The sequence below is a fragment of the Zalophus californianus genome, chromosome 15 (assembly GCF_009762305.2).
Source record: "Zalophus californianus isolate mZalCal1 chromosome 15, mZalCal1.pri.v2, whole genome shotgun sequence".
Taxonomy (NCBI): Eukaryota; Metazoa; Chordata; class Mammalia; order Carnivora; family Otariidae; genus Zalophus; species Zalophus californianus.
In genome coordinates this window covers 9,017,069-9,038,292 of record NC_045609.1, presented here as the reverse complement: position 1 = coordinate 9,038,292, position 21,224 = coordinate 9,017,069, and the positions used below count along the sequence as shown (strand labels likewise).

The window sequence follows — 21,224 nt, the reverse complement described above, 5'->3', positions numbered from 1 at the left end:
AGTATGGTTGTGTTGCAAAAACATTTTATTTACAAAAACACGTGGTAGGTCTGCAGACCACACTTTATAACCACTGCTCATAACAGGGTGTTGTTAAGTCTGATTTTCTGTGAACCTGAGTAATTTAAATCAGTAGACTTCAGCACGCTGGGTGTATGAGCATTACCTGGAGAGCTTTTTCAAACACAAATGTTTAGACCTTATGCCATTTTATTCCTCAATCAAGAATTACAGGTTCATTTAAGTAATCAGACAGAGATCCTTCACAATGTTTTCATAATATGAAGTTTTTCCTCTCCTTGATTCCAATCAACATGTGTTTATCAAATGTCTATTTCGGGTTATATACCAAAGTAAGAAAGAATAACACGATCGCCATTTTCTTTGTTAGATCATACCCCAAGTGTGAAAAACGGTAGATATTATCAGGTAACAGATCATTTAATTTTGTTTCTTCTGAAAGACGCACTGCGTACTGAACACTGAGAGAAAGAAGAGATTACACTGGCTCAAACATTCAAAGGCTCTTTCTTGGAAACAGATACACTTAACTTGTACCATAAGGACGTTCAATATAATAACAGTAAAAACAGTGTTTTACCTACATACTAAAAAATGTTCTGAGTAATTTTCACTTATTAACTCATTTAGTATCTAGTCAGGGAAAGCAAGAAAGGTGTGACATGGGAAAGCATACAGTATGCCTGACATTTGATGCAAGTGGATCTAATGATGTTTAGCCTGAGTGTAAACAACATAAAAATAAAATTGGAGCAGCCAAATAAGGCAGAATGCAGTAGCCAATAAAAGGCAAGTTAATTTAAATTTCATGAAATAAATAATAGGGGGAGCACAGATTTATCTTCTCAGGCTACTGAAAAAAAGACATATTCTAGGCAAACAAAAACACAAAATTACCACCATCAAGAACAAAAAAATTCTCACAACTACAATTAGGAATGGGGAAAAAATAAGAGCATGAGGGAATATAGTTCTTACTCATATTGACGTAAAGCAAGAACATGAAAAATATTAGAAGTTTACAAAGAAAAAAATACTCAAGAATACAAAAGAAAAAGAAATAGTTTGTCACGTGTGCTTAATAATTTTGTTACCAATTTCTGGTTTTATCAGACTATAACTAGGGAATGTCTTATTTCCTACTCCGTAGGATTTACCAAGGGTTTCCTTTTAGCATCAAATACACTTCCACTTGTTTGCAAATGTTTTTTAGGCACTAAAATAGGTCTTTTTCCTATTTATTTTTTTTTAGGTACCAACAGAAGGATAATTGTAAAATTAAGGAGACTGTACTTTTGTTACATTTATCTGATAAATATGAACTTGTAATCCTATTAATCCATAGGTAATTTGTTTAAATAGTATCAAGTACTACTATATAACACGCTAACACTGAAAACATTGTTTCCTCCCTTCTCCTCAAGAACCAAATTTTAGTAGACTTTATTACCTTTCTTAGTTTTATTTTTGTGCTATTAAACACAAAAAAGCCAGTATTACTTGCTTGTCTGCATAAATGATAACCCTGGACCCCTAAATTTGAACAATCAGAAAAGCAGTTTACATTCCTTCTCAAGCATTACCCTTTTCTCTCCTAATTTTATCATACATATTTATCTATCCTCTACTTCTAAAGTAGGTCCCACTAGGAAGAGAGTCTTAGAAAACATTTTAAGTAATGTCCAACTCCTAGACTGACCACCTAGATTATAATTCCCCCTGGGCTCCTCACTAACCTTTCTGATACTAACTCACCTGGGTAGTTCTGGTATAGAGATTCTTCCTCCAATATCCATGGCTCCTTTCCTTCTTCCAACTTTAAGATCACTGATGGCTTTTTAATGAGATACCCTGTAAAAGGAAAAACGACACAGTTTGGACATGGGCTACAGCAATTCTAAAGGAGAGAGGAGATAGAATTTCCAGAGCTACACCTTGATGATGCTCATTTAAACCTTCACAGGATGTGAGAATACAAAAATTGTTCCTTGTGATCAAAAGAGATTAACAACCTCAGACTCCTAAAGCAAAGTTTAACAATATTAACTCTGAAAGACCAAAAGTTTTGGTATCTAAGAAATAAAATGCATGCTATACAAAATCTGATGTGAAAACTGCTTACCCACTGAGACAAAGTTGTGGTAGTTCTCCAGCATCACATCCTTGTACAGGGTCCTCTGAGCAGGGTCTAGGTGCTGCCACTCCTCCTGGGAGAAGTCCACAGCCACATCTCCAAATGACAGTGACCCCTGGAACAGCACATTTCTGCTCAGTCTGAAGTGGTCACAATTGGGGCACACAGAAAGAAATATGGAAATTCTTCCCAGGTTCACTGTTGAGAATTGATGTTACAATATGCCTACTGTGTACACTGTCTTGTATTAGGTTTTACAGAAGAAAACTAAAAGAACATTCTGCTTATTTTAATTTATTAATGCTCTACACCTTGGATGTTGTGAATACTAAGGAGAATAAAACACTGTCTTGTTCTCTAGAAAATTAAATACTACACAGACACAACACAGTCCAAAATTGAAAATAAGATATTACTAGAACATATTAGAATATGTAAAAAGTAGGGACGCCTGAGTGGCTCAGTCGTTAAGCGGCTGCCTTAGGCTCAGGTCATAATCTCAGGATCCTGGGATCAAGGCCCGCATTGGGCTCCCTGCTCTGCGGGGAGCTTGCTTCTCCCTCTACCACTCCCGCTGCTTGTGTTCCCTCTCTCGCTGTCTCTGTCAAATAAATAAATAAGATTTAAAAAAAAAAAAAAGAATATGAAAAAAGTAAAGAAAATGTAAAATGTATACTGGAGTCAGAAAAGAAAAGAAAGATTAACTATTTCGTATCACAACTTGTGCTTAATTGAAGAGTTAAAGCTGTAGGGCTGAAATGTGAGTGTGAAACTGCTTCAGACCACAGACATGGAGGAGACTTGCACCTTCTCACAGGCGTCTTTTCTTTTCCTCCTCCCCCCCCCTTTTTTTTTTTAATTTACTTATTTATTTTAGAGAGGAGAGGAGGGGCAGGGGGAGAGTGAGTCTCAAGCAGATTCTGCACTGAGCACAGAGCTCCCCACAGGGCTTGATCTCATGACTCTGAGATTATGACCTGAGCCAAAACCAAGAGCAGGATGCTCAACTGACCGTGCCACCCAGGCGCCCCTTTACAGGCTTTTTCTCTGTGAACCCCACTGGGCATTTACTCTATTCCTTGAGGGAGGGCAGGATTAAGCACTGAGTCTACAACTATAGCTGGGTGCGGGGAGGGGGGGGCAAGAGAACCAAGAAGGACACAGGACAGACATAAGGACACAGAGCAGGGTGCCTAAGTGGCTCAGTTGTTAAGCATCTGCCTTCCGCTCAGGTCATGATCCCGGGATCCTGGGATCGAGCCCTGCATCGGGCACCCTGCTCAGTGGGAAGCCTGCTTCTCCCTCTCCCACGCCCCCTGCTTGTGTTCCCTCTCTCGCTGTCTGTCTCTGTCAAATAAATAAATAAAATCTTAAAAAAAAAAGGGTGGGGGGGAAGGGCAGACCTAACACTGAAGCTATATTGGAGTAAGACAACACATTCTGCCCACAACTTCTCACCACCAAGCTAACAAGCCTAGAATTACAAGTACCAATAGAATATGGCTGACAGAAAGACAGGAGATAAATAAAAGCATGTAGAGACCCTCTCTGAGACACAGAGCAAAGAGAACCCTTAAAACTCAGAAATGAACAGAAATAACTCTAGTAAATGAACCTGTATCCTAAAACACAAGGTATCTCTACAGAAGGTCAAAGTCTATGCTGCACTGAGAGTAATAACAGAAAAATAACTCTCAAATTCTGCCAAACTCCTAACTAGTTAAACCCCTGGACTAAAAGCCTAGCAGGAAATTACCCATTTCCGGCAATAAAACATAGTTACCCCAGTTCAGAATATGACACAAGATATATACATTTCAACAAAAAGTTACAAACCATATGAAAAGGAAAGAAACTAACAAAATACTACCAAGATACAGAGTAACCACCAGAAACAGATATTCCATAGATGTCGAAACTATCCAACAGAATTTGAATTATAACTAATTATGTTAAAGACTCTAAGGTATGTTAAGACTTAAAAAAAATTTTTTTTTTTTTTTTTTTTTTTTTTTTTGGTAAGACTATGTTTTATTCATTCCACTGAAAATCCAAAGCTGTTTCATGGTGCCCACCCTGGACCCCGAGTCCTCGTGGGGCCCCTTCAGTCCCCACCTCACACAAAAGGGATTTACCTCCCAAACTATATACATTCACAGTTGGGAATACCACTGACACTAAGTCGCTGTGCAGAAGAGGATCAGGAGGAGTAAACATCCATTCCCAATCTGTTTATCAGGGTTTTTTTCCTGAAAATGCCCAGCGGCACTTCATTCAAAAAGCCCTTCATCCACAGATGCCAAGGCTGGGAGCCACGAGCTGGACCCTTCCCTCAGAATATCTTAGCTTATTTACCTTCACTTGTATGACATGCAAAATCAAATGGATAATTTCAGCAGAGAACCAAATGGAAATCTGGAAATGAGAACACAGTAACAGATGAAAAACATCTTCAACAGGCTGATCATGAATCAGCACAGTTAAGGAAAGAATCAATGAACCTGAAGATGGGTCAAGAGAAATTACCCAAACTGAAACTTAAGGAGAAAAAAAGTGAAAAATAGAACAGAACATTAAAAAGCTGTGAAATAGGGGTGCCACAGTGGCTCAGCCAGTTAAGCAGCTGCCTTCAGCTCAGGTCATGATCCTGGAGTCCTGGGATTGAGCCCTGCATTGGGCTCCTTGCCCAATGGAGAACCTGATTCTCCCTCTGCCCCTCACCCCTCTCATGCTCTCTCTTGTGCACGTGCTCTAATAAATGAATAAAATCTTAAAAAAAAGAAAAAGTTGTGAAATCTGTGAAATACAATAAAATGTTCCAACATATACATAATTTGGACGTGGGCGGGGGGAAGAATGGGACAGAGGAAACACTTTCAGAAATAGTGTCTTAAAATTACTTGCAACTGGGCTGCCTGAGTGGCTCAGTCCGTTAAGCATCCAACTTTTAATTTCAGCTCAGATCGTGATCTCAGGGTTGTGGGACTGAGCCCCACGTCGGGGTCCCCAAGGTATGGAGAGTCTGCTTGAGATATTCTCTCTTGTCCCTCGGAGCCCCCCCCCGCCCCAAAGATAAATAGATAAATCTTAAAAAAAAATGTTGCAATTAATGACAGAAAGCAAACCAAAAATCCAAGAAGTTCAACAATACCAAGCTGCATTAATGCCTCCCAAAAGCATAAAGACACACAACATATTAAAACTGCTAGAGAGTGAGAGACTGAGAATGAGAATCCTAAAAGCAGCCAGTGAACAAGAAAATATTATAAAAAAGGAATAAAGATACAATTAAAGCAGACTTTTTACCAGGAACCATATAAACTAGAACACAATAAAATGACATACGTAAAATGTTAAAACAAACATGTTATAATCACAGCACAAAAGGAACAGTTTGAAAAGCACCTGGGTATATTTCAAGATTTACTAACTAATTTGAAAATGTGTGCAGGAAGGGCTGGGATCTACAAAAGCTTTCTCCAGAAACAACGGAGCTGGAGGGCACTATTTTCCTTGCCCTCCCAAAGCCCAGCCAGATGCTTACAGAGCCAGTGCAAACACTCTCCATCTACCTTTCTAGCACAATGTGCCCCACTCCAGTGCTGCCCCACCTAACCCACCCTGGGTCTGGTGCTCCTCCAAAGTGGTTTCCACCCCACCATAGCTGGTGGGCAGCCCCAGCAAGGAAGGTGCCTCTCCAATGTGACTCAAGGCCTGAGCAGGAGGGGAGCTAATCCCACACACCAATGCGCCGAGACTCTCAGCTGGCTCAGCACGGAGCAAGTGCTGCCCATCAGTGCGCCCAAGCTGTCCCAGTGGCTAAGTGCAGACAACCAGGCTGAGAGCAAGGCTTGCTCACCAGTGTGCATGCAGCAGGCAAAGGAGGTCATTACAGGTAGCCAAGCTGAGGGTGAGATACAACTACCAGCACGCCCACAGCAATCGTGGCTCAGCAACAATGCAATACTCCTGAAGCACCTGGTTCTGGTGACCAGGGGCACTGCATTACAGGGAACAGGGTCCCTTCTACACAAGGTGAGTCCTTTCAAGACCAGTATACATAGCTGACCTACTTAATACACAGAAACAGAGGTAGACAAAATGAGGAGACAGAGGAACATGTTCCAAATGAAAAGAACAAGACAAAACTGAAAAAAGAGCTAATCAAAATAAACATAAGCAATATGCCAGATAGAGTTCAAAGTAATGGCCATAAAGATACTTACTAAACTCAACAGAAAAGTGGATTAAGTGACTGGGATCTTCAACAGAGGGATATGAAAGACAGAGAAGAACCGGCAGGAACTGAAGGACAGAATGCAATGGAACATACACCAGGATACTCCTCCCACCGACGGGGTGCAGAAGAATGGGCCGGCACGCTTGAAGACATAGCGGAAAGCAGCCAAGCTAAACAGCAAAAAGAAAAAGCTACACTAAAAAATGAGGATTGGTTAAAAGACCTCTGTGACCTCATCAAGCCAAGTATCATTTGGATTATAGGGGTATCAAAAGAAAAGAGACACAAGGAAGCAGAAAAATTATTTGAAGAAATAACAATTGAAAACCTCCCTAACCTGGAGAAGGAAACAGACATCTAGGTCCACAATGCACAAAGGGCCCCAAACAAGGTGAATTCAAGGAGGTCAAAACCAACACACATAATTAAAACAAATAAGATTAAAGATAAGGACAGAATCTTAAAAGCAGTTACACACAAGGGAAACCCCATAAGGCTATCAGCTGATTTTTCAGCAGAAACTTTACAGGCCAGAAGAGAACGGTATGATATAGTCAAGGAGCTATAAGGAAAAAAAAAAAACAAAAACAAAACCTACAACAAAGAATATTCTACCCAGAAAGGCCATTATTCAGAACTGAAGAACAGATAGAATATCCCAAACAAACGAAAATTAAAGGAGTTCATCAAACAAGCTTTAAAAGAAATATTAAAGCGACTCCTTTAAGTGGAAAGAAAAGGCCACAATGAGAAGAAAATTAAGAAGGAAAAAAATTTCACTGGTAATAGCCAATGTATAGTAAAGGTAGCAGATCAGTCACTTATAGAGCCAGTATGGAAGTTAAAAGTAGTAAAATCAATTATATCCACAAAAATTACTCAAGGGATTACACAAAATAAAAGGATATAGAATGTGACATCATATACGTAAAATGTGGAAGAGGGAGTAAAAATTTAGTGCTTTTATAATGCGTTCAAACTTAAGCAACCTTCAACTTTATATAGATTACCATACACACAGGATATTGTATATGAATCCCATGGTAACCACAAACTGAAAATCTGTAACACATGCACAAAATATAAAGAGAAAGGAATCCAAACATAAGACTAAAAAAACCATCAAACTACAATGGAAGAGAGTAAAAGAATGGAACAGAAAACAACAAGAAAACAATTATTAAAACAGCAGTAAGTACATACCTATCAATAATTACTTTAAGTGTAAATGAACTAAATGTTCCAATCAAAAAACACAGGGTGATGTAATGGATAAAAAAACCAAGATCCATCTATATGCTATCTAAAGACACAGACAGACTCAAAGTAAAGGAATGGAAAAAAATATTCCAAACAAATGGAATAATCATTAAAAAAAAAAAACAGAACGAAACAAAACCCAAATATCAAAATCATGGGGATATCAAATCAGGGGATATCAAAATCAAACAGAATAGGCTTTAAAACGAAGATGGTAACAAAAACCAAAAAAAAGCAGGATCAATCCAACAAGAGGATATAACAATTGAAAATATATACCCACCCAACATAAACAGAATTCAAATTCAGGAGGCAGTTATTACCATATGAAAAGAGAAATTGACACTAATACAATAATGGTAGGAAACATTAACAACTTGCTTACATCAATGCATGGATCATCCAAACAAGAAATCAATACAGAAACAGTGGCTTTGAATGACCCATTAGTTCAGATGGACATAACAGATATCTATAGAACACTCTACCCACAAAGTGCAGAACACACATTCAAGGGCATATGGAACATTCTCCAGGATAGATCACATGCTAGACCACAAAGCAAGTCTCAATGAATTAAAGATGACTGAAATCATATCAAACACCTCTTCCAACTACAACAGGAGAAAACTAGAAATCGGTTACAAGAAAAAAACTAGAAGAAATACATATATGAGAATCTAAATCTAAACCTAGGGGCACCTGGGTGGCTCAGTCGTTGGGCGTCTGCCTTCGGCTCAGGTCATGGTCCCAGGGTCCTGGGATCGAGCCCCGCATCGGGCTCCTTGCTCAGTGGGAAGCCTGCTTCTCCCTCTCCCATTCCCCCTGCTTGTGTTCCCTCTCTCGCTGTGTCTCTGTCAAATAAATAAAATATTTTAAATAAGTAAATAAATAAATAAATAAATAAATAAATAAATCTAAACCTAAATAGCATGTTACTCAACAACAAATGGGTCAATGAAGAAATCAAAGAGAAAATCAAGAAATATCCGGAGAGAAATGAAAATGAAAACACAACAGTCTTAAATCTTGGAGCTGCAACAAAAGCAGTACTAAAGGAAATTTATAGTCATCAAGACCTACATCAAAAACAAGAAATAACTCGAATAAATGATCTAACCTTACAATGAAGGGAACTAGAAAAAGAAAAAACAAAACCCAAAGTTAGCACAAAGAAGGACATAACAGAGGGGTGCCTGGGTGGCTCAGGTGGTTAAACATCTGAGTCTTGATTGCAGCTCAGGTCATGATCTCAGAGTAGTGTGCCTTGTGTTGGGCTCTGCACTCAGCAAGGAGTCTATACTTGAGATTCTCTCTCTCCATGTCCCTCTGTAGCTCTCTCCCCCTGAGCTGTCTCTGTCTCTCTAAAATAAATAAATCTAAAAAAAGAAAGAGAGAGAGAGAAGGATATAATAGAGATCAGAGCAGAAATAAATGAAATAGAGACGAGAAAAAAGAAAAAAGAACAGATCAATGAGGCTAAGAGCTGGCCCTCTGAAAAGACGAATTAGCCAGACTAATCAAGAAAAAAAGTGAGAGGATGTAGGAAACAGAATGCCACAACGACCACTGGTGCATGTTCGCTCAGACTCCGAGATCTCTGAGAAAACTCGAGATCGCAGGGTTAAAAATAACCCGAAAGGACCAGAGTGAAATGCCCTTGGAACGTGTGTGGTCAGTTCTAAAGTACGCAGCAGAAGATGTTTTGCAGATAGGAAGCCAGCTGTAAACAGCACACTGTGCACTCCCCTCTTTGTTCCCTTGTCCTGTAAATTCTGTTTTAAAGATTCTTACATACTTAACTAACCCTGTATACGTGGAGGAATGTGCCTTACTATGCCCCTGCTGTAGAAGGTATATAAGAGTATGGAAAATAAACCTCGGCACCTCGGGCTGTTAGCTCGGGGTCCCCTGTGCCTCGCTATACTGTCGTCTCTTTTTCTCAGTTCCTTCGCCGCCCCAGGTCCCTGACTCTCAGAGGTCGACAAGAGGACTCAAACATAATAAGAGAGGATTAGTTAAAATTGACACCACAGAAGTACAAAGGACTATAAAAGATTACTATAAAAAATTACATTGGTAAAACCTAGAAAAAAATTGACAATCTAGAAAAAATGGATAAATTTCTAGAACATATAGTCTCTTCTGAGACTGAATCATGAAGAAACAGAACAATCTGGGGAAAAAAGACAATTACTAGAAATAAAATTGAACTGGTAATCAAAAAACTCCCCACAAACAGAAGTCCAGGACCAGATGGCTTCGCAGGTGAATTCTACCAAAGATTTAAAGAGTTAATACCTATCATTCTCAAACTATTCCAGAACACAGAAGAGGAAGGAATGCTTCCTAATTTATTCTATGAAGTCAGCATTACTCTGATAGGAAAGCCAAAGACACTATAAAAGAAAATTATACACCAATATCCCTCAGGAAGACAGAAAAATTCTCAACAAAATATTAGCAAACCAAATCCAACAATACATTAAAAAAATCACTCACCGGGATCAAGTGGGATTTATTCTAGGAATGGAAGGATGGTTCAATATACACAAATCAATCAATGTCATATTCAATGGTGAAAAGCTGAAACCTGTTACCTAAGATCAGGAACATGACACTCTTAACCACTTTTATTCAACATAGTACGGGCATTCTTAGCCATAGCAATCAGACAAGAAAAAGAAATAAAAGGCATCTGAATTGATAAGGTGCAAGCAAAACTGTGTTTGCAAGTAACATCATACTATACATAGAAAAACCTAAAGACCCCACCAAAAAACTATTAGGTCTAATAAATGAACTCAGTAAAGTTGTAGGATACAAAATTAATGTACAGAAATCTGTTCTGTTTCTATACGCTAATAACAAAATAGCAGAAAAAGAAATTTTTAAAATACCATTAACAACTGTATCACAGAGCATAAAATACCTAGGAATAAACTTAAGAGGTGAAAGACCTGTATTCTAAAAACTTAAGATATTAATGAACGAAACTGAAGGCAACACAAATAAATTGAAAGATATATTATCCTCATAGATTGGAAGAAAGCAATATTGTTAAAATTAAAATGTCCATACTACACAAAGCAATCTATAAATTGCAGCCTATAGATCTGCAATCCCTATCAAAATACCAATAGTGTTTTTCACAAACTAGAACAAAAAAATCCTAAAATTTGTATGGAACCACGAAAAGCCTCAAATAGCCAAAGCAATACTGAGAAAGAAGAACAAAGCTTGAGGTATCACAATACTAAATTTCCAGAAATACTACAAAGTTACAATAATCAAAACAGTATGGTACTGTTGCAAAATACACATATAGGTCAATGGAACAGAATTGTGAGTCTTTATGCACACATGAAGAGAGGAAGAGAGAACACCAATTAATCTATGACAATGGAGGCAAGAATATACAATTGAGAAAAGACACTCTCTCCAATAAATGGTGCTGGGAAAACTGGACAGCTACATGCATTAAGAATGAAACTGGGCCACTTTCTTACACTGTAGACAAAAATAATCTCAAAATAGATTAAACACCTAAATGTAAAACTTGAAACCATAAAATTCTGAAAAGAAAATACAGGTAGTAATCTCTTGGATATCAACCTTTGCAATACTTTTCTGGATCAGTCTCTTCATGCAAGGGAAACAAAAGCAAAAATAAACAGGAATACATCAAACCGAAAAGCTTTTGCACAATGAAGGAAACCATCAACAAGATGAAAAGGAAACCTAATAAATAGGAGAAACTATCTGCAAATGACCCGTCTGAGAAGGGGTTAATATCCAAAATATATAAAGCATTCACACAAACATCAAAAAGCCCCCAAATAATCCAATTAAAAAAGCGGGCAGAATGGTGGGAAAGTAAGTGTTGCCCCCACTATGAAAAACAGTATGGAGGTTCCTCAAAAAATTAAAAATAGAACTATATGACCCAGTAATTCTTCTACTGGGTATTCACACAAAGAAAACAAAAGTAAGAATACAAAAAGATATATGCACCCCTGTTTTTATTTACAACAGCCCAGATATGGAAGCAGCAATAGTGTCCACTGAAAGATTAATGGATAAAGATGTAGTATACATACACAATGGAATATTATTCAGCCATGAAAAACTAGAGCTTGCCATTTGTGACATGGATGAACCTAGAGGGTATTATGTTAAGTGAAACCAAAGACACCATATGATTTCATTTGTATTCCACTTACATTTGGAATCTAAAAAATACAACAAATGCACAAACAACAGCAAAAGAGAAACAGACTCATAACAACAAAAAAGAGAGTAACAGACCCATAAACACAGACAACAAACTGGTGGTTGCAAAGAGTACAGGGGAGGGGGGAGGGGGAGAGATTAGTGAAGGAGATTAAGAAGTACAAACTTCTCAATTATAACATAAATAAGTCACAAGGGTGAAAAAGTACAGCCTAAGAAATATAGTCAAGGGCGCCTGGGTGGCTCAGTCATTAAGCGTCTGCCTTCGGCTCAGGTCATGGTCCCAGGGTCCTGGGATCAAGCCCCGCATCGGGCTCCCTGCTCTGTGGGAAGCCTGCTTCTCCCTCTCCCACTCCCCCTGCTTGTGTTCCCTCTCTTGCTGTGTCTCTCTCTGTCAAATGAATAAATAAAATCTTTAAAGAAAAACAAATATAGTCAAAAATACTGTAACTTACAGTGATAAGCACTTCATGTTATATAATAGTTAAGTCACTATCTTTTACATCTAAAACTAATTTAATATTTTGTCAACAATACTTTAAGTTAAAAAAAACTTCAAAACTAAAAAACAAAAACAATAAAACAACCCCCCCCGACACACAAGAGAACGTCAACCAAGAATTACTTATTGAAAACATCTTCAAAAATGAAGGAATAGGGGCGCCTTGGTGCCTCAGTCAGTTAAGCATCGGCTTTTGGCTCAGGTCATGATCTTGGGTTCCTGGATCAAGCTCCATGTCTGGCTCCCTGCTCAGTGGGGAGCCTGCTTCTCCCCCTCCCTTTGCCCTTCCCCCTGCTTGTGCTCTCACTCTCTCAAATCCATAATTTTTTTTTTTTAAATGAAGAAATAATACTTTCCCAGAAAAACAAAAATTTAAGGAATTCTTTACCAGCCAAACTACTCTGCAAGAAATATTAAAGGAGGGATGCCTGGGTGGCTCAGTCAGTTAAGCGTCATCTGCCTTCGCCTCAAGTCCCGTTATCAGGCTCCTTGCTCAGTGGGGAGCCTGCTTCTCCCTCTGCCTGCTCTCTCTCTCTCATTCTCTCTGCCAAATAAATAAATAAAATCTTAAAAAAAAAAGAAAGAAATAGTAAAGGAATATGGCACCAGTGAAACTTGAATCTACACATAAAAATGAAGAGTGATAGAAATGGAATAAAAAAGGAAAATTTAAGTTAATTCCTCCCTCCCCAATTTTTAAGTGTTCTAAAGCAAAGGTTGGAAATTTTTTTCTGCAATGAACTAGATAATAAACACTGTATTGTGAAGGTAGCCCCAAACAATACATAGAAGAAAGCATGAGGCTGTCTTCCCAGGAAACTTAATTTGTGAAAGCAGATAGGGAGCTGAATTTCACCCATGGGCTGCAGGCTGCCAATCCTTATTCTAAAGGACAACTGACTGCCCAAAGCATAAATAGTAGTATTGTATCATGTTTACATAACATATGTTAGAGTAAAATGTATGGTGTAATAGCACAGAGAATAGGAAAGAATAATTGGGAATATACTGCTGTAAGATCATTATACTATAACATCATGTGGTTTAATATTTGAAGGGAGGCTTTGATCAATTAAAAACGGGTATTATAAGTCTTTGGCTAACTATTTTAAAAGTAAAAAAAAAAGAGATAAGTAATAAGTCAAGGAGTGCCTAGGTGGCTCAGGTGGTTAAGCGTCTGCCTTTGACTCAGGTCATGATCTCAGGGTCCTGGGATCAAGCCCCACGTTGAGCTCAGCTCATCAGGGAGCCTGCTTCGACCTCTCCCTCTGCCTGCCACTCCCCCTGCTTGTGCGCAGGCATTGTCAAATAAATAAAATCTTAAAAATATAACACAGCAGCAATGATAAAATGGAATAATAGAAAACAAATTCAAAAGAAGAAAAAGATAAAAAGAAATAAAGAACAGAACAAACAGATAAGTAGCTAGCAAAATGGAAGATTTTAATCCACTACACTGACAACCAATTTTTAAATATAAATGTTCTAATATCAGATTGGGTTAAAAAACAGGACCAATTATACACTAACTACAAGAGACTGACCTTAATTACAAAAATACATAACTTAAAAGTAAAAAGATAAAGAAATACAACACAAACAATAATCCAAAGAAAGTTGAAGTAGCTATGTTAATATCAGACAAAACAGAATATATAATAGGAGATATTATTGAAGATAAATAGGCACATTACATTAATGATAAATGGTCAATTTTCCAAGACAAAACTAAATGTACATGTACCTAACAAAGGAGCTTCAAAATATAGGAGATAAAAAATGATAGGACTGAAAGTTTGAAAAACAGACAAAAAGTAATATAGTTGGACACTTCAATATTTCTCTCAGGAATTAATAGAAAAAGATAACTGGAAAGAATACAGAAGTCCTAAACAACACCATCCGTGAACTAAACCTAAATGATGCATTTGTAGAACATGCCACCCCACAATTTTAGGGAAGTCTTTGTGTACCATTAAGAATCACGATGGGTTATTCTCCTTTTCACTGCACTTCCTATAATAATGTTTGCTATTGCTATCAGCAACAGAGGTATAGCTCAGCACTGACAACTTCAGCATTAAGTACTTGAAGGTCAACTTCAACATTAAGTACCTTAAGGTCATCATCATAGCCCCTTAGCCCTGCTACTAATCTGCTACTCCGTATTTCCCCCAAAGTTGACATTTATCTATTTCTACATTTACATTTTAAAGGTTATACCTTATGCATAAGAACTAATGTAAAACAAAATAGGAATTAAAAAAAAAAACAACTCACCTGGCGTTTGTTCATTTTCTGCTGTTCTTTAAAAAGGCATGGAGACGTGTGAAGATACAACTGAGAAATAATAGAAGAGAGAGGAGTCATAAATGATCTTCCCTCCCTTCCAGCTCCTTGATTTACCTGCCTACAACTACGCTGCATACTGGTGGGTAAAATGCCTTTCTATGGGCCAACGTCCTGTTGGTTCCTAAAAAGAGAGGGAATGGCCACATAGAAGTGGTGCCAATAGACTCAAATACTTAATAACAGCCTCTCAAACAAACCCAAACAAACCCAAACAACCCCCCCACAAAAAAAGAAAAAACCCTTTTAGTTGCCCATTTCAGACGCATAAATACCCCTGCCATGGCCAATTACAGACTACCAACTGATGTCACTGAACAGAGCTGGGAAGAAATGTGCAATAACATACCATTATATAGGATTTTTACCATACTGATAGATAGTCTCAAGAACACAGAAATGAGTGAAAAGAAGGAAATTACTTAGAAGTCATGAGTTTTGAATATGATCACAGCCATGAGGAGCTTAAGCAGACAGCTACTAAATGTAGTGCAGGATCCTAGAAAGGAACTCAGAAGAGAAAAAAGAACATTACAGAAAAACTGCGGAAATATGAAAACATATGCACTTTACTGGTTCATTAATTGGGACAAACATACCATACTAATATAAGATGTTAAAAATAGAGAAAATTAATGTAGGGTCTACAGAGTTGTCACTGGATGAACTGGGGAGACCCTGGGCCCTGGATCCTCAACCAGGCCCATCCCAAAAATGTCCCCAAAGGTTCCTGGTCTCATCATGAGGAAGAATTCAAGGACAGACACAACACAGTGGGGAAGTTTATTAGTAAAGTGAAACTACACTCTCAAGATTTGAGAACGAGAGAGAGCAAGCAAGCGTGCTCAAGAACCGTGGGTGTTGGGAGTCTGTGTTTCTCTTTTATGTACAGTTGTTAACTAGGTGGTAGAATATTCATTATGTGGGGTGGGGATTTCTTGGAAGCAAGGGTTTTTTTTCCTTCCTTATTTGGAGTTTCCTGTCGTGGCACCCACCTTCGTGGGCCTATCTGGTTGGATCCAGCTTTCTTGTGACTCTGTTTTAGAGTGATGCCAGCTCAGGCCTCTGACTTTCCCCACCGCTGCCTGTGACTTCCTTGTTGATGGCCACCAGGACAGAACCTGGATAATTGTTTTTGACAGAATCTCTGCATTATATTGACCATAATTCTTTAAGTCTAAAATAATTTACTTAAAAATTCATCAAAGGAAAATGTAAAGAATATCCACTTAATACAAACGGCGGCAGTAAAGGAGAAACAAAAGAACAAAAAAGACATGAGATATATAAGGAAAGCATAGCAAAATGGTGGACATAAATCTAACCAAGTCAACAGTAACATCAAATGTGAAAGGGTTAAACATAGCAGTAAGGTGTCTGATGTGGTGGGGACCCAGCTAGACCACAAAACCTGACTTTTACAGCCTACCTGGTTGTACCCACCTCTGTCCCCCATTTGTCCTTTAGCTCTTCTTTCCAGCTTATCTCTTAAATCAGACAAATGGAAACTGAAACCACCCCTCAGGCAAGTGCCCTGACAAAACCTCCAGCCAGCCCGGACCACCCAGACCAGCTGGAGCTTAACCTCCAGACTCGCACCTCAACAGGTGCACCACGGAGCAATCTCTGGAATGACCAACAACTACTTCTACCTCATTGTAAAACTAAAATCTCCACCCAAAAATGAGCACAAGTCTCATTTACTAACATACAATGTATGTATAAGCATGTTTCCTTAAGACATATGCCTGACCTTATGCTCGCCTCTACATACAATGACAAGGCTTCCCTAACCCTAAACAAAGGAACCATCCACCCTTGCTCAGAGAGTCAGGGCTTTGGAAGTGGTTCCCCATGATCTCCTTACTTGTTGCAAATAAATTTTGCTTCATGCAACAATCCCACCTGATGTAGTTCTAGGACACACCACGGAGCAATCTCATGTTAGTTTGGTCACAAATTTGGCAACCCAGATATGACTGTTGTCCCTCTGAGGTTCTGCCCTCTGGTTACCTGGTTTCCAAAGGATGGAGCAGGGAGCAGCGGCAGCCCTTCTGGGCTAACCCATTCAATTAACCAGGACTGGGGGTGGAATCCCTGGAAGGGGCTCTCCTTTCTTGGGGTCTGTGCTGCTGGACTGGTATTGCTGCCCCCTTAAAGACACTGTGGCCACTCCAAGCCTCTTGCTGAGAATCTCTCCACAAGGGTAAGTGGTGCCAAGCCTATGGCACGACTGTAAGAGTATTTTCTTTGAGTTGTCTCACAAAGCCTGGCAGGTTGGCAGTCAGTTAAGAACAGGGCCTCTCCACTCAACAGAGGGGGACTGAACGCTCATTATAGTCAAGTCAGACATCCCTGGGTGGCAAAGGATAACACCTGGCCATTCAGAGGCTGAATGCTTTAGCGTGGCAGTTGGGAAGTGGCCAAATGAGACTAGTATAGAATCAGCAAGGGTGAAGGATATCTCCATCTTATGTTTGACCTGTTAATGTTTGTTGGGGACATCTGACACTGTTCCAGGTTTGTTTTTCCTCTTAAAAAGGGAAGTGTGCCTTGAGTTACTGAATCTAAACCAGGTTCTCCCTGAGCCATTCCCCAAGTAAATCCTTTGGGACTGCCTGGACGTTGAGGGGCCAGAAGAGGCAGCCCATGCACCAGGCCACTGCTCCTCAAGGCACAACTACCCAGACCCACTTGGACACCTTAGCATTAACCCACTCTCCTTGTGGGCTTGGTTTTAAGTCAACCGAGTCTCATACATGTTGTGGGTAAGGTTGTGTGTATCCATGAACACTGTAAGTTACCTTGAGGAAGGGTAAGAGAGCCTAAGAAAGAATCCCAGATCATGGGAGCGACAATTCCACCCTGAAGGAGAGCCTCCGTTGGGCTGTAGCCTCCAGAAATGGAAAACGCTAGACTACCTTCCTTTAACCCAAAAACAGACGACTTTCTTCTGTAACACAGCCTGGCCACAATAATAGACTCTAGAGGATGAAGAGAAGTGGCCAGAAAATGGGACCTTAAATTTTAATACAACACTACAATTGAGCTTATTTTGTAAAAGAGAGAAAATGGGAAGAGATTCCATATGGTCAGTGCTTTATGGCATTATATCAAAACGAGGCGCTGCAAAGGAAGTATAAGATTTGTAAAAAGGTAGAATTGAAAACCCTAAAAATGCGTCCTGTGCCCTCTGGTGAGTCAGGGAATCTTTGTCCCCATCTCCAACTCCTCCTCCAAGTCATTAAATTGTTAATAAGCCTCTGCCTTATTCCTCTGGTACTCAGGCCTCAGCTCCCCCACCTTCATGAGCACCAATCTCTAATCCTTTACGAACATCCCCAAAGCCTTCCCCAGTGTCTCTTGTATCCCTTTAGCCTCCCTTGTCAGATAGCACTACCAGATTAGGGACGTATTTTAAGCCAGGGATGGAAATGTTGCCATTGAGATGAGTACCTGATGGAGATGGGTGTCTCATTAATGTGCACGTCCCATTTTTGACCTCGGACCTGTATAACTGGAAGGCACACACTAAAGGACTATGGGCTGACCTGATTAATTTATATGTTTAATGCAGGATATCTTTTCTACCCACAACCCGTCTGAGCAGATATGCAAGCTTTGCTAACCACTCTCTTAACGGTAGAAGAAAAGTTTGCTGTGTTAGCAGGAGCCAGACAGGAAGCTGATAAAGAGTATCAGCCACGATCAAGTTTTTGGTGACTAAACGAGGAGGCAGCGCTAAGAGCTGACTCTGAGGGGGATCCCAACTCCCACAATGAAATAGAAAGTTTAGGGCATTACTGACGGCTTCTTTTAAAAGCTATGAAGGAGATACGCAGATCTCCTGGTCCAAATTAAGGGAGATTGAACAAAGGACAGATGAAAATCCATCAGCCTTTTCGGAAAGGCTACAAAACTCCCTAAGACGAAATATAAACTGGGACCCTGAGGCTCAGGGTAGTTGAATGGCCCTTAATAATCTATTTCATATCTCAAACTGCTCCAGACATCCAAAGGAAACTCCAGAATGGGCTATAAGTCCCAATACTAACCCTGCTCAGCTTCCAGAACTAGCTTTCAAGGTGTTCCATAACCGGATGTGATGGAGGACCTAAGAGAAGACCAGAAGATGAGAAGGCAAGCTGCTCTTCTGGTGGTAGCTCTCCAGCCTACATGAAGTAACCTGGAAGAGGAAAAGAAGACATCTATGGGTGAGTGCCCTGAGCCCCCTCCGTGGGACCAAAAGACCAGCAACAAAGCTGGGGTCCAATCAATGTGCACGTTGTAAGCAGGAAAGGCACTGGAAACAGAACTGCCTGAACCACTCCCGGAACAGAAGGAAGAAGGGCAAAGCGGACTCATTTCAGCTGTTGTCCCTAACTGAAAATGAGATATGATAGGGCCACAGGGCTCCCCAATTGGTCTTGGACCATTAGATCCTCATCTCCCAAAAGAAGCTCTGAGTAACCTCTCAGCAGTAGGAGCGAAGCCAGAAATTTTACTTGATACTGGAGTTAATTTCTCTGTACTCAACACCCAGAAAGGTAGTCTTTCTAACAAAAATTGTAATATGAAAGGACTCTCAGGAAAAGGAGACATCAAAAGGTTTCCGGATCCTCTGACTTGTGAAATAGCATCAAACATATTAAAACACTCTTTTTGGTATATGCCAGAATGTCCCATATTCTTTTAAGATGAGATATTTTAGACAAATTGAGGCCCACAGTAAGTTCAGAACACAACAAATTAGCAATTCAAGTCCCTAAATTCCAAGGAACTGAATTTATGTCATTATTACAACATATCCTAGTATTTAAAACAGGAAATTCCCCCCAAAAAATCTTAAGGCAAGTCAACCCAAAAGTCTGGGTGTGAGGGCAGGTGGGGGCATGCCATTAACAACACATTTGTAAAAGTAAAATTGAAACAGATAGATTGCCGGCCCCAGATGCTATACAAGGGATCCACCCAGTAATTAACAAGCTCTTAAATGTGATTAACAGGTTGATTAGGTCATGTAGATCCCCATGTAACACCCCAATTTTACCTATTAAAAAGCTGGGAAGTGAGGAATACAGATTTGTTCAAGGCCCGGGAGCTGTTAATGAAGCTGCTTGAGACATACGACCTGTAATACCCAATCCCTATACTCTATGACCAACTACCGAGTAACAGTAAATATTACATGGTGTAAGACTGAAAGGATACCTTTTCCTGCATCCCACTAGATCCTAAATTCCAAGTACTATTTGCTTTTGAGTGGGAAGATTTTATCCATTTAATTTTAGAGGGAGAGAGAACGTGCGAGTGAGCAGGAGGAGGGGCAGAGGGAAAGGGAGAGAATCTCAAGTGGACTCCTCGCTGAGCACGAGCACGACAGGAGGCTTGCTCCCATGACCATGAGATCATGACCTGAGCTGAAGTCAAGAGTCCACCGCTTAAGTGATTGAGCCACCCAGGTGCCCTGGGCTTTATTATTTCAAGAGGACAGTGAAGCCTCCCTCAAGAGAGAAAAATGGTAATATGGAGCTAGCTCCACCAAAAACCCATATTGAGTCTTCCCACTGGGTAAAAAGAGCCTCAAAACTAATTCTGGTTGGTGTTGGATTGGCTGTCGGAGTAGATGCCTCTTGGGGAGGTTTTATAGGTTATAAAGTCACTGCAAGGAAACTAACTATTGTCATAGAAACCTTAGCTAAAAACACAGGAAATGCCCTCAAAAACTTAGAAATTTCCCTAAACTCTTTAGCCAACGTAGCGCTAGACGATGATTAGCCCTAGACTACTTATTACCAGAAGGAGGAGGAGCATGTGCAGTAACAAACAGCTCATCCTGTACCTGGATTAATACTTCAAGTGAAGTGGAAATAGATATTTAAAAAATCTTCAACCACGCAGCCTGGCTAGATACTTTCAACCAAAAAGGAAGATCCCCTGATGAGGTCTGCAGGCTCTTAAAACAGCGTTAACCAATACTACATGATTTTTCCCCATCCTGAGGCCACTAATATTCCTACTGCTCTTAGATTGCTTGTTTAGACTTTGCATCATTAACTGACTAATACAATTCTATACAAATGCCTAGAGGCCAAAAATTACAGATGGTAGTAACATAAAGATAGGAGCAGCTTAGAGTTAAACCTAGTGACCCACAGACATATCTAAAACTGGGTGAGGAAAAATTCTGCTCTGCTAACAATCTCAATGACTACATCCGTGTCTGGCGGGAACTACAGAAGGAGGACCTTTGCCCTGTGCCCCTCAAGAATGAGCAGCAGAATAAAACTAGAAGAGGGATTTGTCACCTGCTGGACCCCAAGACTGGACCTTTTACTGCCCACCTGCTTGTACTCACTGACCTCTGTCCGACATTTTTCCTTAACCTCTTCTTTCCAGCTTCTCTCTTAACTCAAGCAAATGGAAACCAAAATCACCCCTCAAGCAACAGCGACTGCCTGGACAAGGGCCAGACCACCCAGACC

The 21,224-nt window shown here is 39.8% G+C and overlaps 1 protein-coding gene across 1 annotated transcript in view; it reads right to left on the bottom strand.

The window, feature by feature from the left end:
• Nucleotides 1-21,224, bottom strand: part of LOC113920713 (oocyte zinc finger protein XlCOF6-like) — a 29,212-nt gene that overhangs the window by 6,480 nt on the left and 1,508 nt on the right. The window contains 4 exon segments of the mRNA XM_035724219.1: nucleotides 1,777-1,872; nucleotides 2,144-2,270; nucleotides 4,511-4,570; nucleotides 14,671-14,730. Of these exon segments, the coding sequence (XP_035580112.1) occupies nucleotides 1,777-1,872; nucleotides 2,144-2,270; nucleotides 4,511-4,570; nucleotides 14,671-14,685 (298 nt within the window). The 5' untranslated portion in view covers nucleotides 14,686-14,730.